The sequence below is a fragment of the Centruroides vittatus genome, unplaced genomic scaffold (genome assembly GCF_030686945.1).
Source record: "Centruroides vittatus isolate TY-2023 unplaced genomic scaffold, ASM3068694v2 contig_301, whole genome shotgun sequence".
In the NCBI taxonomy this organism is placed as follows: domain Eukaryota; kingdom Metazoa; phylum Arthropoda; class Arachnida; order Scorpiones; family Buthidae; genus Centruroides; species Centruroides vittatus.
In genome coordinates this window covers 2,235,773-2,253,359 of record NW_027121927.1, presented here as the reverse complement: position 1 = coordinate 2,253,359, position 17,587 = coordinate 2,235,773, and the positions used below count along the sequence as shown (strand labels likewise).

General features: G+C 36.0%; 1 protein-coding gene and 1 long non-coding RNA gene across 4 annotated transcripts in view; one reads left to right on the top strand and one right to left on the bottom strand.

Moving 5' to 3' along the window:
• LOC136972747 (bestrophin-4-like) overlaps window positions 1–9,374 on the bottom strand; it is a 28,682-nt gene extending 19,308 nt beyond the window's left edge. For 2 of the 3 annotated variants that reach the window (XM_067267362.1, XM_067267365.1), the window contains exons 1-2: window positions 5,725–5,868; window positions 53–651 (exon numbers count right to left, since the gene is read on the bottom strand). In XM_067267362.1, coding sequence (XP_067123463.1) covers window positions 53–231 — 179 coding nt within the window. In that variant the 5' untranslated portion in view covers window positions 232–651; window positions 5,725–5,868. Of the gene's footprint in view, window positions 1–52; window positions 652–5,724; window positions 5,869–9,220 lie in introns of those variants that run through there. The other variant, XM_067267363.1, reaches the window with a different exon arrangement.
• Window positions 9,375–12,597: 3,223 nt separating this feature from the next.
• On the top strand, window positions 12,598–14,863 carry LOC136972801 (uncharacterized). Its single transcript, XR_010880394.1, has 2 exons — window positions 12,598–12,691; window positions 14,689–14,863. It is a non-coding gene; the product is annotated as an uncharacterized lncRNA (long non-coding RNA).
• Window positions 14,864–17,587: the final 2,724 nt, after the last annotated feature.

Genomic DNA, 17,587 nt, shown 5'->3' with positions numbered 1-17,587 from the left:
ATTTATTATTTCAATAAAAACAATTACAAAAGAAATTTTGAAAACAACTTACATTCTTTGATTTGGTGACAAGATGTAACGATACATTCCACTCAAACTGTAGTAGAGACCACAAAAAATAATCATCTCCCTATATAATAATTTATAAATGCTTCCTCTCCATCGCAGTAGTAGTTTCGCAAAGCCGCAGAGACGGGCTTTTGACACATTCAACGAATATGTTACTGTCATCTTGATTGATGCAAACTCTCAGTGCACAACAGTTTTGTGATAGCAAAGCACAGTTTATATTAGTCCCACTTGGAAGCTGTTATGGAGGAACAGTACATGATTTTCCACATGAAATTTCCATGTACAGTAAATGCACATCAAAAATAAAATTAATGGCAAGACAGAACAATTGAAGAAGATAAAAATTAGTCTCTTGAAAACTTTAAGGTTATCAAGTATCCAGCTGCACTATATCAGATACAGCAAACCCACGTGAAGTGTGGTTGCTGTAACAGAAATGAAGTGATACAGAACTTGATATCTCAACCCACATGATTTGAAGAGAGATTGAACAATTATCAAATTCCAAAAATATTCAGATCTTTCCACAAAACCCGAACTTCAAGATTCTTGGTAACAGTAGTTGGAACAGCTTGGAAACTGCAAAAAAAAATTGAGTGTTAACACAATATTAAATATTAAAATTAGAAAAAGGTTTAAACTAAAACCAGAGTACAGAAGAGTGCCGTTTATCCGAAAGCCGAAAGCTTTCCAGTCGGACTGTTTTGTGCTGAATCGAACGTTTTTGATACTAGATTAACTTCTAAAATATATTTTTCTTGTTTTTATAGTTTTCAATATATTTATTTTGTTTGTACAAAATAAAGAAATAATTTTTAATGATACACTAGCATAAATTATTATTATAAAAATTTTCGTTAGGACTTAAAATTGACGAAAATTCAACACAAAGCGACACGCAATGGAGAAAAATTTCAACATCGGATAGGTTAATATATTTTTTTGTACATAATCGGTTATCCAAAAAAACAGTTATCCAAACAACCCCAGCCCCAATTGATTCGGATAAACAACGCTCTACTGTATTTACATAATAGTACACAATCAATTTCTTTCAAAAATTTCAAGTAATTTAATCCAATATTTGTACTTATACAGCAAAACCTGTCTAAAATGAATCCCCAAATAAAACAAACCTATCTAAATTGAAAAAATTTTTCTGAATGGTGCAATTTTCTATTAAATTTTTGTATAAAGCTAGAAATTGCAAATGTAGAAATTGAAGAGTTTTTTGGGTACAAAGAAACCTAACTTAACCAGGATAAAACAAAGAAATTAAAACTCCACTTTGTCTATAAGTAAAATTGCTTCCAGATAGGCAAGACTACAGAGCAAACTGTATTCCAAAAACCCATTTTTCAGAAAATGTTATATTTATCTATTTTTCTTAATATTAATCTTTGTTGAATTTAAACCCGGGGCAGTATCATACTTTCAAGCAACAAATAATTTTCCAAGAATAAATTCAAGAACAAGCAACAAACAATTTATAAAAAACAAGAATAAGATAACACAATGCTGCCAAAGTGCCTTTTACAGAATAGTTAGTGACTAATTAGTACTGAGTATTTGAAAACAAGCAGATTAACATTGATAATTAAAGATCAAAATTAACAATTAGTATTAAAATTTCTCAAGAAACCAGATTACAGAATAACTTTGTCTCAGTATTGTGACACAGTAAAGGACTAATGGATTTTGGAAAAAGTATATTGTGTAGAATTCTCAATTTTGTAGTAAGAACTGGCAAAAGACCCATTTTTGTTGATTTGGATGTTGGAAGGGTTAAATTTCCATTCCTGGAATAAGCTTAAGAGTAATTTTGTTGAATTATGAGAAGTCTCTTAGCTAATATATAAACACAAAAACACTAAGACATTAGGCTAGTTAAAATAGACACCTGTTATGAAATTAATTTTTTTTAACAATTATTCAAACACAAAAGGCTTAATTTTGTGGGTAGGGATGATTTTCTAAAAATATGTAAATGCCAATGACAAATAAAAGCTTCATTAAAGTCCAACCCTATGTGATATGACACAATCTTCCTTTATCTCTCTCCTCAGCTTATAATCAAACATTTAATGGCCTTAATGCTCTATATATAGAAATAATGCTTGGTTCATACATTCCTGGAATATAATGCAAAATAGATGCTATTTTGGATTATATTTCAATTATTTACAAACAATTTTTTAAGTGTTTTTCTACATTTTGGAGCTCCTTGAATGTCAAAACATCAAGAAATGCAAAAAAAAATGGGGATCAAAGATAGATTGATCATGCTTTCCCTATGCTATATTCCATAACAGCAAAAAAAAATCTGAAACAAAAATTAAGTTCAACACAATTCTGGTTTTACACAGGTTTTACTGTACTTGAACTTAAAAAAATATCAGGGGGAGAAAATTTGTTCTTGTTACTATTCAGTGTGAATACTAAATAGGAATGACAAAACACTTTTTGAATTGAATGTTTTGAGAATGCCACAGTCAGAATAAAATTTATGTAAAATTATTCAAATAAATAATTTGTAATTAGAAACTTTATAGACTAAACAACTTATTAAAAATTTGTTAGGTGGTTGAAGAAAAAAAACATTAAAGATTTTATATTTATGCAAGATTATCCAATTTAGATTTATTTCATTTTATTATGATATTCAACTAAGTGATGTAATTTATCATAAATATATATTCAAGTACAAGCTTTTTTAAGTAATCAAAGTAAAATCAAAACACATGTTAGCTAGTTTAAATTTTACTTTAAATAAATACAATATAGAAAATAGGGAGTTCAATAAAACCACTCAGAAAAACAAAGCCAACTGTATTATTTTATTCTCTCACTTTCAAGCTATAAATAATTTTAGAAATACTGTATAATGCAAAATGAATGTTGATATAAAACAATGATAATTTTTAAAAACTGCATACAAAGTTTTTTTAAATTAATCACTTCTGTTATCATATATAAGATTACTGCTCATTTGTATCTCTCAACATAAGATTACTTAGTTGGGCAGATTTCAATTATAGAATAGTTGAAATTTTAGTCTAACGATATATCAAACTGAAAAAAGTGAAGTTTCAAATAAAAACATTATAAAAGATGTTTATTGAATCAGTCATTGGAAATAATATATGACTATTTTGTTAGCAATATACAATGCTAATGATATATTAGATGATTGAAATGTAAAACTTGAATTATAAAGTTAAAATACATTCTAATTATCAACAAAGTTAGGTTTTTCGTTGCACAAACATTTTTTTCATTCATATTTAATACAGAGGACAAATACAGGGCATTCCTTCTGAATGCAATTTAAGCTTTTTTGTTGTCATGTGAAACAATGAAACAACAAAAGCTGATAAAAAATAATGGAAAATCCATTTCAAACTATACAGCATCTTCAAAAAATGCTAAACTGAGGATGAAAGACTAAAATAAACCTATAAATACTTATTTAAAAACTAACAAATTTTAAAATTCATAAATTAAACATTTTGCAAGAAAAGACATTTTTAAACAGAATTCTTACTGCAGAATAAAAGAACATTACATCATATCAAAAGATTGCAATCTAAGTCATTCCATTCAAATTTCTGGCAAGGAAAGTAGACTATTTGAAAATTACTTTTGCAACTATTATGAACAAGCCAAGAAATACAAAAACAATGTTAGAGTAGTAGAGTAGAAGAAAAAGCAAAAATAATCATTCCAGTGTGAATGGTCAATGTTAGTAGTTAATCCAGAATGCACTCAAATCCCAACAACTAACATTTCTAAGAATGTATGAAATTTATGAAATTAGAAAAAAAATCAGCAAACATGTAATTGAATAAAATCATGTCCAACAGACATTTGCATAATAAAATTCTACACACAACTGTTTTAACATTCAAAAAGATCAAAATACAATGGTTCAAATAATTTACATTTAATTTTCTATTCAAAATTAACAGACGATCAAAAAATATATTTCAAATAATTTAGGAGACGATTGGTTTAGATAGGTTGGTTTGCAAAAGGATATTTTATGTAATGGAATGTGTTATTTGTCAGATAAATTATCCAATTTATCTAATAAATTAACAAATATTGCATTCCATTACACAACACGAATTTAAAAATCACATTTCTAAGCCACCTCACTAATAAAAAGACTAGTTTAGGTTCAATTTTTAGACTGAGAATACACTGATTAGACAAAATGACAATCTTTAGAGAAGAAATTAAAATCGGCTTACGCATTTATCCCATATCAACAAGACAAGTTAAAGTAGTGTAGTGACATACGAATTAAATGACATTCTTATTTGGAAACAGACAGAAGCAAACTTAAATTTTTGGGATTTTTGGTTATGCAAGAAAAAAAAACGGATTATATATAAATTTGAGTTTATAAAAGATTTGACAAGACAAAAGAAACTTTTAAAATTTTTTTAGGATTACTTGGAAAAATCAATTCAATTTGATACAAATTGAGCTCCACGTTTCAATTATTTTAATGCTCTTTCATATTATACTTATGTACAGGATTTCTAACTTCAATTCAAAGAATGAGTTTTTCAGCATACTATTGTCTGTACCAGTTTTTGTCCATCATACATAGAGGCAATCAAAAAAAGTTGAGTTTTAATTTCCACAGTTTTGTAATTTGTATATAAATGTTTGTTAAATAATATCACTTTTGTCGTTCGCGTCGGCTTAAACGTTTAATAGCCCGACAAAGAATTTGCCATAGCACCAACTACAACAATGTTACAACGAAGTTTCAGATCACCACACACTCCATATTCAAGAGTAAACTGTTTCGAATTCAACATTTTTCTTGTTAATCCTTTTCTTTTTTACTTCTGTACTTTATCAATATCTTACACCCTAATTAGTATTCCTTTCGCCATTATTATTTCCAAACAACAATCTTTCTTTTACTCGATCGAAAGTAATACGGGGAGGCAAAAGTTAGATCAGAATTCCCATTTTAAAACTTTTCTTCTAGTTTTCGAGTTACCCATTTAGTGAAAAAAGGGAAGAATCATTGTTTCATTAAACGGGCAACTCTACGGCATTTGTCTGTTAATACAAGCGAGGCTCAGATATTAATTTTCTTCCGAAAAAGATGTTACCACGAATCATACTAACCAATTTTTTATTATTATTTTAACTGATCCGGTTAAGACAATTACACTGTTTTACACAGACAAAGGAAGGAGAACAATCGAGTTTTCGGAGTGATGATAAAAATTACAGAAAATGGAGTGATGGAAACGCACTCGGACGACAAAAGAAGTTAACGACGGTCCCGTAGAAGTTCGAAACGTCCACCATCTTGTCGATCGCCATTTTAATGTGACGAGCGGAAAAGAGAATCAAAGATCGTCGTCCTCTTCGACACACAAAACGAGGAAAGAACAGCGGCGAAAAAACGGATAAGAAAGAGGCATCGCGTAATTGCGTCATCTCGAATGGAAACAGCTGTAACGACAGCTGCTCTGATCCCGAGGACAGCTCGCAACTTCGGTCGCACAATATATCCAATCCGCAAAACTCGGGAATATTAAAGGCGCGAAATGGGCACGGAAAGCGTTAGAATCGGTCGCGCACAATGTCCGAAAAGGAGAACGGAAGCCGACGGAATCTCACCTGAGGAGCGAGCAGACGAACGTTACACCACCGACGAAGACCGACTGCGGACAGGTAGCAATCGGCAGAAGGTGCTTTATATAATCTTCGCCACCGAAGAGCCCCCGCACTCGGGTAGCCTTCCGCCGCCCGCGACATAGCGCCCGGAAAGAGAGCCCCCGACCCAATAATTCCGTCCGCGCCAAATAATCGATGAAAAAAACGGTCAGAGGTCGACATTTCCCATCCGGGTTAAATCGAATGGCATCCCCATTCGTGGTCCGAACCCTTTTTTATTTTGCTTTGATGTAATTCGACCGTCTGTTTAGGTGGAAAAGCTACGCTGATTCCCAGAATTTCCCTAGGCCTATTTTCCTCGGACGCTAGACTCGAGAATAAATAAATGATAAATAGATCGAGTAAGGTATGCTGGAGGCGAAAGTGTAACGAACAAGGTGCAAATCGTTTTTTATAAACGGCACGAGCGCGTTGCAACCATTCCCTCGATGGGGTTATATATAGTCGAGACACCCACCGACCGCTCTATTGTAATCGCGTCGTACGAGACTCTGGTTCTTTGTATCTGCCGCCCGTCTTCCCTCCATCTACGGGCAACGAGCGAACCCGACAAAAGAAACGTCGCCATTCTTTGCTTTATCTTGGTAATCGAAAGGTAGCCTCAACGTGGAATGTCTGTTTAATGAAATGTCGAATACAACCCTGGAAAATCGCGGAGAATGGTTCTCTTTCTCCTTTCCCGGCCCGAACCGCCAGAACGTCCAGCACGTGCGCCAGCTAGCACCACGCGGTCTGTAGATTGGCGGCCGTCGACGTCATCCGTCGCTCGGCGACGACCGGTCCTCCGCCCGCCATTACGCGTTATTCGGGCACGCACACGGCCGCGATTTACGGCCGGAAGCCTCGACGACGGGGGGAAAAGGTGACAATTTTTACTTGTCCCCGGGTTTTCCGGAAGCCTAAGATAAAAGCAAATAAACCGCGTAGTAAGCCTGGGCGAACCGTCCTTCCCGCGCCCGTACGGGAAAAACGAGAATAAAATACAAAAAATCAAAGACGAGGCAGCGGACCGACGTCGAAGGTAGAGACGCGCAGCGCGTTCGATACAAAGGACGGAAGCTGGAAACTCGACCGCCGGTCTAACCCCGGAAACAAAGACGGCACGCGCCGGACCGGACCGGTTCCAACCGGATCGGGGCGGAGCCGAAGGCGCTCCCCGCAGTCGGCGTCCTCCTATCGACCGACGCCGATTTAGGCGTCGCGCCGCCGTTCGGCGTCCGTTCTCCGACTCTTCTGTTATATAAGACTCGGGATATTTTGGTTCCTCCGTAAATAGTCTTATATCTTCATTCGAAATCTCTTTCCCATTGATACCCCCTTCGACATCCCCAACTTCAAACGAGGGAGAAAATCTCTCCCTTTCTTTCTTTTCGTAGGAGGCGGCAGGACGGGGGTCTGTCGCCCTTCGGAAGGCCAGACGCGGTCGGCGCCATCGTCCCCCGATTCGAAGCACTTATTCTCCCGGCCCTTTAGGGCCGGGGAGGAATTCTTTCGTCGATGTGTGACGGGCACAGCCATGTTGCCTCCCCACTGGCTTCTCAGAAATCTCGCCGACAAGATGACGCAATCGTTTCTTGGCCCGCCTAATTTTGGCTTCAAGGTGGTCGTAATCCGCCAATTTTCTCCCGGCTTATTTTGACTCGACGTGTTCGACCGACAGCCACGATCTCTCTCGTTTTCTCTGTCCTTTCGATTTTCAGAATTCTAGGGGACGCGCGTTTTTTGTTTTTAGCACCTTTCATCGAATCTTCGACATCCAACGCGTAGATGAATCGCGCTATTCATTGGGAGCGAAACCGGGCGACGCGACGCGAAGCGGTAGGACGGGAGAGACGATGCGGATTCGGGCACCGGGCCTACTTTCCGGGTAATAGTCGGGTCGGAACCGGAATTAACCGGTTAGGGTCGTCTACCCCGCGACGTCCCCTCCGCCGGAATCCGCCGACGAATTCGTGCCGTCGTCGCCCTTCGTTCCGCTTTCAAATTCGGCGTCGGCTTCTCGGTCGTCGCAGGTTTTTTCTCTCTCTGACACCGGCTACGGTGCGTGGACGGGTTTCGGACGCGAAGACGACAACGATCGATCGGAAGCAACTTCCCGAAGCCTAATTCCTAGAAAGTTTGAACCAGGTGGATATGACGTCACGTCCCGATTACTCTATCGGAAGGAAATACATTCCGGCCTTCCAACGCTTTTTGTTCGAAAGCAAAACCAAAATGGATCTTGGAAAAGACGTAAATTCGGAATGACAAAATTCGTTTTATTGGGGTGAACGAATTTGGTAGCGGTCAGTTAATTCCTAACCATAGAAATTAGAATTAAAGAAGTCGCAACCTGAGTCACCGAGCTACGCGACTGGCGCCCGGGATGAGCGCGAGTGGGAGGTGAAGATAGGCGACCTGTATCTCGACCCCTCCAGAAAGGCCACGGGTCATCTGGTAAGAGAGATCGGACGAGATGCCGACCTATTTTTGCATGCGAGAAGAATTTCTGCCGATCGAAATGAGTAGCGTTAGGCATCCGGCGCGTGCGTAAATCGATCGACGTCGGCCCTCGACGTAGACGGTTATGTTGTCTAGTTACGATGGTCGTAACGCCGAGGGAAATTACGTGGCCTTAATCGATTTCCCGATGTAGACGAATCGACGTCATCGCGTTTATTTCGGGAAATTTATTGATCGATTAATAAATATTTAAAACATCGATAATCGAAATCGACGACGTCCAAAACAGAAAACGAAAAGATTTGGCATCTGTCAACTACCTCTTCCTCCAATCTTCTCTTCTTTCGGAGTTTATAGAGGTGGAGTCGGAGCCCCTAGATACAAAGGAAGACGCGATTGCGACGCACGAGGCCACGCTTGGTCCCTCGTTGCTACGCTACATCTATTTATTCGCCCGTTTTATTCAATTCCGTCTAACGGTACAATCTTGCTTTAAAGTTAATTAATTGGTAAATGGTTGAAGTCGAACTAAATATGGCGGAAGGAGACCGGAATGCAAAATAGAGGACTTTAATTTTAGTCAGAATTGTCTTTAGTGGAATTCGAGCCAACAAATTAAAGGGCTAAAAAAAGGATTTTGTTGACATTGACGGGTGAATAGATTTTAGTTTTGGAACATTAAAACGACAAAAGGGGAGATTATTGTAAAAATAAAAATAAAAATAATAATAGATAGATGAAAGCGAAAGTGGTTTTGTCCAGACAAAAAGTTCCGTTTTCAAATTAGAGGCTCCTGCCGCATCTTCGGCGCTCTAAAAGGCATTTCCGATCGGAACTAACGCCGTCCGGGCTTGGGCTACGTACAGTACATTTTCGGGAAGAAATGCAACGCGATCATTACTTTAGTGGGGACGGTTCCAGTGGGATAAACGATGCGACATCGATCCCAACCCGGTCGTCGTCACCTTTCGTTATTAAATGGAAAGAAAGTGCTTACCGATTTCATGTCGACTGTGGAATGAATCTCCGCTCTCTTCTCTCTGCGCTTCTGTAACAGCGCGGCTCGACCTTGACCTTTCTCGACGGCGTACCGGTAACTTCTGAATGACGTGGTGGGAATAAAGGATCGATCTCGTCCACCCTTCGACTTTTGGCAGAAAATTTTGACGCAGACGAAAATGTTTTAATGTCATTCGTCGGATAAAATGACTGCCGGCCCTTTCACTTTGTACACAGCGCCCACTTTGGTTTTATCTAAAAATTGCTATAGTTAACTCTTGTGTGTTTTTTCTTCTTTTTTTAAATTTATTACAAAAATGTTTGGGAGCCATAGGACGGGAAGATTGTTTTATATTAGTTTCCGACACCTGACTATTAATTAAAGAACAACTGGACATTGATAACATTAGTGAGGATGAGGGAAAATAAGAAAAAGCGAGATTTTTTTTACATTCCTGCTTTAAAGATATTCGAGTATAAGCGTTCGTTTTGTAATGTAATTGATATTTTCAACGATTAAAGCGGAGTCTTATTTTCCCGAAATTGATTACAGCTGTAAATAATCCAAATCAGGGATAATCGAGCCCGCGAGCACGAAGAGATGTTCATTTTAGTTATTACGAATTAATCGACGATTTTTACAAAAAATAAGCTTTTTGGAAAGAAGCCGAATTGGTCCGATCGTCAGAGCACTATAATTGCACCATGTTTGGAAAATGGACAGAACTAGGTGTTGCGACTGGAAAAGGCCGAATGGACGAGGAGAATGAAGCGTCGACCCACTACTTTCGAGGTCCAGGTTTAATACTGTAATATCATCATGGATACGGCCAGTCCCGGGCCTGGTCGAACTCGTGATGGATATGATTTAAAAAGCCATCTTAGAACCCAAATGACCCATAAACCGGAACCTGGTTCTCTTCCTTTTTACCCGTACGTCAAAACCGGTCCCTCTATCGACCTTCTCTGAAGTTTCTGTTCGTCACTCCCTTCTCTCCTGTTCATCTGAGAATATTTCTATAAATTTGAGAATTTAGTTTTTATCTTTCGATGAAAAATGAATTCTTCCTTCCTTCGAAAGCCATGCTGGTTTCTCAAAGTTTTCTCTTTACGGAAGTCGGTTATCGAGAAGATGATGTCATGCATTTCTTCGGAGAAGTGCCACCACCTTTTACTCTTCGTTTAATTTCGGGTTTACATCTTTTCTGGTCGGGAGGGAGAAAGAAAAAGCGTCTACGGAAAAAAGGCATCTTTTATCTCTTCAATAATCAGAAAAGGGAAAGCGTGGTATTACTGCTTAGTAGCTTCAAATTTAAATATGAATTAACTACCGAGAAAAAGGTCGGAGAAGGGAAGAATTTCTCGAAAAGACTTTGATAATATCGTGCCAAAGCGATGAAAGACAGTTTTCATTCGTTTTTCTAAATGTTATATAGGCTAATTCGAAGTCGAAGAAACGACAGAAAATTGGAAGAAATTCTTCTCCCAGGAGGTGTAAATTAATTAACCACTTACATCTTACTAAGAGTTAACGCCGATACTTTCTAAAAAATTAATGACTACTAATTATCGTCCAGAGAAATTTTTGAAAGATAATTTCTTTTAAATCTTTCGCGATCGTCGATGATTTTAGAGTTCGTTTCTGACCCGAAATGAAATTAAACCCTTTTCCGATGACATCTATAGCAGGGATGGAGACACTATGGAACGTGTGTCCAAAGTGGTACGTCGGAAGAATTCGTCTGATAGGCAGCATGTCATACAATTTCGTTTATTTTTTTACTGTACAATATTCACATTACTTGAAAATTAAAAATATTTAAAATAATTCAAATTATTATGGTATTCAATTATTATAACTATACAGCATAACATTCCTCAATGAAACAAAGTACAGGGGTTCTTTGTTACATTGAACACAATGTATCAAAGTACCCATGTTAAAGTAAACGTCATGTAAATAATATTAAAATTGTTACTAACGAGCAATTATTTATTGTGACGTCACAATGCCGGGTTGCAATTGTTAACCATATTTTTAATTTATTTAATTTAAAATATATACTATTCAATTCAAATTAATACTGCAGTGTCTGTACAATACATCATACTTTTCAGTTAGCAATGGTGTCGTGCTGGTCATCTATTTAACTCCTTTCAGGGGAAGTTTTGAATTAAAATAACGTGACTTCCGGTCAGTATCAGGAGTTCATATATAGTTAATCAAGACCTTCTGCCCCTAATATTTTCATATCTGTCTTGACTTTCATTTATCTAATTCTGTTCTCGAGATTAAGGAAGGACGGACAGACGGTCGGACAATAGTGGGAATTTATAGATCTACAGTTTTTTCAAATTGCAGCCCAATGACTTAGTTTCAATTTATATTAATTTTAGACTTTTATTCCTATTTCAGAATCATTTCGGCTACTAATTAGCCTTTTTCCAATCAGCCTTTTAAAATTTATTCTAATTAGCCTACGCATAAATTCATTTCTTTAAAAATACTTGTCCGAATTCTAAAGCTTCAACACTCAAACTTTTTTAAAATTAGATATGCTTACTTTGGCACTCTGACTAAAAAAGGTTGGCCACACCTGGCCTATAGAGAAAGTTAAAGGTATTACGAGACTTACACTACTCGCGTTAATGCCGAAAATATCAGGCGATCAACGTAAATTTTCATTCAAAAATAAAAAAAGGTCAGTCATTCGGTACGGGTCAAAGGGTAGACTCGGCATATTTAGTGGCGCATGGATTCCCGGCGGCGCCGTTCTACATCCCGTCTTAACTGAAATTAATTCCGGGAAAAACGATTGACGCAGTCGTCGACTCTAACCGCGTCGAATCCGGCTCCTACTTTCTCTCCCTTTCACTTTCCGTTCGAAAAAAAGTAAACGGGACCGCGCTACTTAAGCTTTGTAGGTCGACCTATCTCTAGGTTAGCGGTCAATAGGGATTTACGATTAATGTTAGTTCGGCATTATAAGCATCGTTTCACTAGAACGGTTTCAGTCTCTGCCGAAATGCCATTACAATAACTACATAGTATCGTGCGAACGTTCATTTGTTTCCGGATAAAATAATCTCGGCCTAGATAAAATCGCATCTATCCTGCATCGTTCCCTCTACACGCTTAAACTAAAAATCTGTGGATTGATAATAATTTAAACCATCAAATCTCGGTGCTCTCGTCCCGGGAAAAAATCGCAACTTCCGTAACGTAACAAATTTTGAATCAATTAGCTCACTAGGTATTTCGAGTTTGCCTTAACGTAATTCTGGGCGATGCGATAAATCCCATCGTTCAGAATCCAGTTCCGGATTTCGAAAAGAGTTAATAGTTCGTTACGACGTCTTACGGAGGAGGATAATTAACGCTCCAAACTTTAAAAGTGACGTCATTCGTAATATTTCTTAAAACCTGACAGAGCTCTTTTCCGACCGCCCACGTGGCTTTGTCTAACAAGTAAGTAACAGGACCGTGCGCAGAATTTTTAAAATGATGGGGTTTAAAAAACAGTTTATTCATTTTTACAATTTACGTATATAATAGAGTAAAGCAGTAGAGAGAGAGAAACGAAACGGGTACAAATTAAATACGTTATTTATTTTTTATTTAACGTTTTAACTCTGTAAATGGGAAAGGTTAGACCCCCAAAACCTTCGTGTACACGGCCTAACAAAGCTATTTAAGTGAGGAGATATCAATCGATATTCTAATTAACTACGAAAAATGTTAATAAAATATTCGAATTATTAGAAAATTGATTGCATAAATTGTCAAAGATAAACGTAATCGAGAGAAGTGTGTTATATTTTTGCAAAAAGTCTAACTTTTCCTCTCAGAGTTATAAAGATATATTCTGGTTAAATATTCTCGTTACTGCGTTTTCCAGGATAACTTTTGAAAGTCGATGAAAAATTCGAAAATATTTCTAACTTTGAAAAAATGCTTTTAAAGCGCAAAACATTGATTTAAAGAGAGTCTAGGAGTTCCGGAACGGCTCAAATTATCCAAAATTAGAAGGTAGACCTAAATTAATTAAAATTAGCGCGCGCTTAAAAGCCTGTCTGTCTCGACTTGGCAGCACTCGGATAGATGGCAGAATGGAGATAATAAAATTCGACTGTACGATCCATTGTTACGTAATTTTCATTATATAACCTAGGTTACCGCTATCGTCATAATCGAATTATACAATAGACTGGTTTAAACGTAATAGTTATGGCGCAATATGTAATCGGCGATTGTCCATCGATATACTGTAATTTGAAATAAAATTATTGAAGATAAATTTTTTTCGTTCGGACGTTTGACGAAAGAGGAGAAATACGGACGGCTGTAAAATAACAAAGAGAAAAACAAACAAAGAGTGTTACGCAAAGTCACGGTCGTTCGAAATTCCTCGAACTTCAAATACGTCATTCTTGACGACCTGCTGTAATTATTGTGGGAACGAAGATAACTTTTAGAGGACAAATGGCTTGTTTAGTATTCGTTTAATGAGCTCACTCTTAAATAAACAATGATAAATGTTTCGTTATCATTGTTTATTTAATCTAACTATCGCATCATGTTGTTTATTTAACTATCGTATCGTTATCGAGTATTTGAGTATTTGATGCTTTTTACTTTGGACTAATCTTCCGAATCATCGAATTTACTTATCGTCACTTTCATTCGATCAAACAGAGAAGTTCCGTAACTTTGTCTTTATTATTTCAAGGTCATAAAAAAGACAGTGTAGGAACGAAATTTTTAAATAGCGATTGAACCAGATGATAAAATAATGGCCACTTTCTATCGGTTTTAATTAATAAAAATTAGATAGTTTCTAAGCTAACCAAAACTTCCCTACAAACTTTGGCCGAACATACAAGGTCTTTTTAGTGCCCACAGGACGGAAAGAGTCAAAAATTAAGTGTGCAACGATGCTTCTCGCGAGTTTGGCTGCGTTGTTGCGATTTTAAATGAGTGCCGTGAAAATTAAGCGAAAAAGCGATAAATGGTTTTGTTAAAGAGAACGAACAGGTTGTTCCGTTCGAACGGAAAGACGAAATTCGTCAATATGCACATTTTTATCCTTCTTTTATTAACACTATGGTAGAACAGGGCAACGATTCTCGACGCTTTTTACTATTCCAAGTGGAATACTGGGCCAAGATAACCAGGTCTAACCGGTTACGGCCTCATTAAATATTTGAGCCTGCGAAATAATAGAGAACGTTCAGCTTTATTAAAAAAGAAAATAATACTCGATTAGTACTTATACATTAACCTGTTTTTAACTGACGTTTTATTACACTAAGATTGTATTTGTTTATATTTTGAGAATTTCTCACTTGCTCACAAGGAAAGATCGACTATCTTCTATTTGTAATTGCATTGTTTCAAATATTATTTCTCTAATAATAAAATGAGTTGGGATGAAAGCCAGTAATTTCAATCTTCTTTTATTTCAGATATCTTTGGGTACGATTTTTGGTGCATGTTTCTTTTTGTCGGATAATAATTCGGCGGGAAGAATGTGTATCCACTATTCGGGCTAATATTTGACTCTTTCTTTCTTCGATCTTAATAAAACTTTTCTTTGAGAAAAAGGAGAGTGCGTCTACTAAATAAACCCATTCGAAAATATCTTAAGAGTTTTTCAATTAAATTATTAGACTTTTTTCCGCGCGTGTTCACTAATTCTTCGACCGACCGTTTCCTTTGCAGCAAGGATACACAAATTTGCTTGCTTTTCCGAAGCGATAGAATCCAAAAGAAGTAAAATTAATCGGGAGAAATCCCGTAATTTTTCGATGATTTCTAAATTCAAATTCTCGGAAGAAATGACCGAATAAAATAAGGCCTACATATAGAAAAATAAATAGAAGTTTATTAAACGAAACCTTAAAGAAATCTCGACCAATTTAAACGACTTTTATTACGTAGATCCAATATTAAAAGCAAACAACGAGCATATTAATTGTTATTTTGTTATGAAATGGCGTAGTTTTTGCACCAACTGACTTCGAACGAAAATTTTTCAACTGTACCTGATTCAAAATAAATTTTAAAAATGTTTTATATTTAAACAACAAGCTTACGCTTCTATGGTACAGATCCACGTCGCGCGGACGAAAGAATGTTTTAACTTTTAAAAGGACTGTATCATTTTATCGTTTGGGAATAGTGTCGAAATGTCACCGTCCTTCGACAACATTTTTAATCTTCTTACCATAATAACATGACCAAAGATAAGTCGAAAGTAACGATCGCCATTTATCTGATTGCTTCGATTTATATTTACAAAATTCATAAACCAAAATTATATAAATTATTCCCGTTTCTCAAGTGGTATATTATCGTTGAACGCTTCGTTATTTCTATTGAAATGTAGCTCTCAGGTGGTCCTGCCCGCCAGTGACCAAGCGGTCTTCGTACCCTGAACACTGGGAATTCGGTCGTGGGTTCGCGTCTCGCTCGGACGGGCTGGCCACGTGGATTTTTCCGGGTTTTCTCCACGTCTGTAATGCCTAAATAGGGGCCAGTTTCCTTTAAAATATCGTCCACGCGTTGCGTTGCCATAACTTAACAAACAAACAACTCAGGTGGTCCTGACTGTATGTGCACGTGTGTTACATCTAAACAATTGTAACTGGACACTTTGAGTGGACATTTGGTGACCTTATTTGCCTGATTGCTTCCATACAGAGAGGAAGTGTTTACACTGTTGTTCACACTATCTATTCTTTGTCTTGTTCAGACGTTGCTGGTTAATTAAGTTTTAGACTTATTACGAACCATCAATTATAATAATAACAGTTTCTGCCTACTCGAAAATAATTTAATAAAAATCAAAGCTTTGCGAATCTGATATTTTTAATTTGCCGAGTCGATGGCGTAATTTGTGTGTACTTTTAAAATGAGAACATCGAATAGTTTTCACTACGAACCGGATGGCCCAAAATGGCGTCGCGGTATTAGGCTCGAAATATTTTGTTTAAAAAATGCTTTTTTTATTATCCAATTTAACGTTACAAATGCATTTCGATTATTTGTTTTTATGTCGAGAAGGATGTAAGTAAATTGGAAAATTGTCTCTCGATTATAAAAATATTTCGAAACAAAACTTTAATCGAAATGTTTTTGAACTAATATAATTTTCAATTGTTCACGATTAGTAATTTGTATTGTTCGAAAAGCTTTTGTAAGAAATGTATTGTTTCGTATGATTGCGCAAATCGTAGTTTTTTAACAATAAATTTAATAAAATTTCTAGTAGTTTTGATTTTTTTCATCCGAAATAAAAGGGGAGAAGAAAAATATACAACGAAATTATTATCTAGAACGGAATATTTTCGTTCGGGTCTATACAAAAATAATTCTAAAACACAAAGTATAGAATACATGCGCGTGCATTTTCTGTAAGAATATTAAAGAAAATTAATATATAAGTTATGATAAAATTCGTAATAAAATAAAGGAATTTAGATCAATAAATTAGTTCAATGGGTGAATTGAAAGTCATTCGATACTGCGTCAACGAAAACGAAGTTGCAGCTCGAAGTTAGGAAATGGTTTAATAAAGATGGTCTAGTTTCGAACTGTAATTATTAACAGCAATTTCGTAAAACTTTAAATCTAATTGTTTTGCCTATTTTCTGTGCTAATACGACTCATCGCCAGGAAAGCTAATAAAAAAACAAACAAAAATGTTCATATAGGCCTATTCTATTACACGTTAATGAGAAAAATACTTTTAAGATTGAGAAGCGTTTAGAAATGCATTCGGTAAGGATTTGTTTTAACTTGCGTAATTTTTAAGTTAATCTTTATCCGAATATCTACGATAGATTACGTATATTTACGCATTTTAGACTTTTTTAAAGATGCGATTCCTTTCGACGTTCTTCTTTACTGTAAACAATTTTACCAGACAAGCAATTACATCATTTTAACACGTCTTATATTAAATTAACCATTAATTTTGAAAATCCGAGAATGCGATTTTTAAATGAAACGGCGATTGCGAAATTTTTGTATAATCTTAACTATTCTTTCTCGTTTGATGTTATTGCAGTTAATTTTATCGCTTCTTTTCTAATAGTATAATTCGAATTTTATTCTTTACGCACAATATACGCACGTTTCCAAACAGCTTTATAAGAGAAAAAGGAAGAGATCCATTTTACGTTTGATTGTTTATGCGTAGAAACAATTGATTAGAGTATAAATTGTATATTTTATTTTAACCTATAGGATTAAAAAATAGACTAACATTTTTATCGCTAGAAGCAGCGTCATTCTTTCAAGACGGTGTGCAGATTAGAAAATAAGATAAGTTGGCTGCTCGTAAGTAATTGACCAATCGTT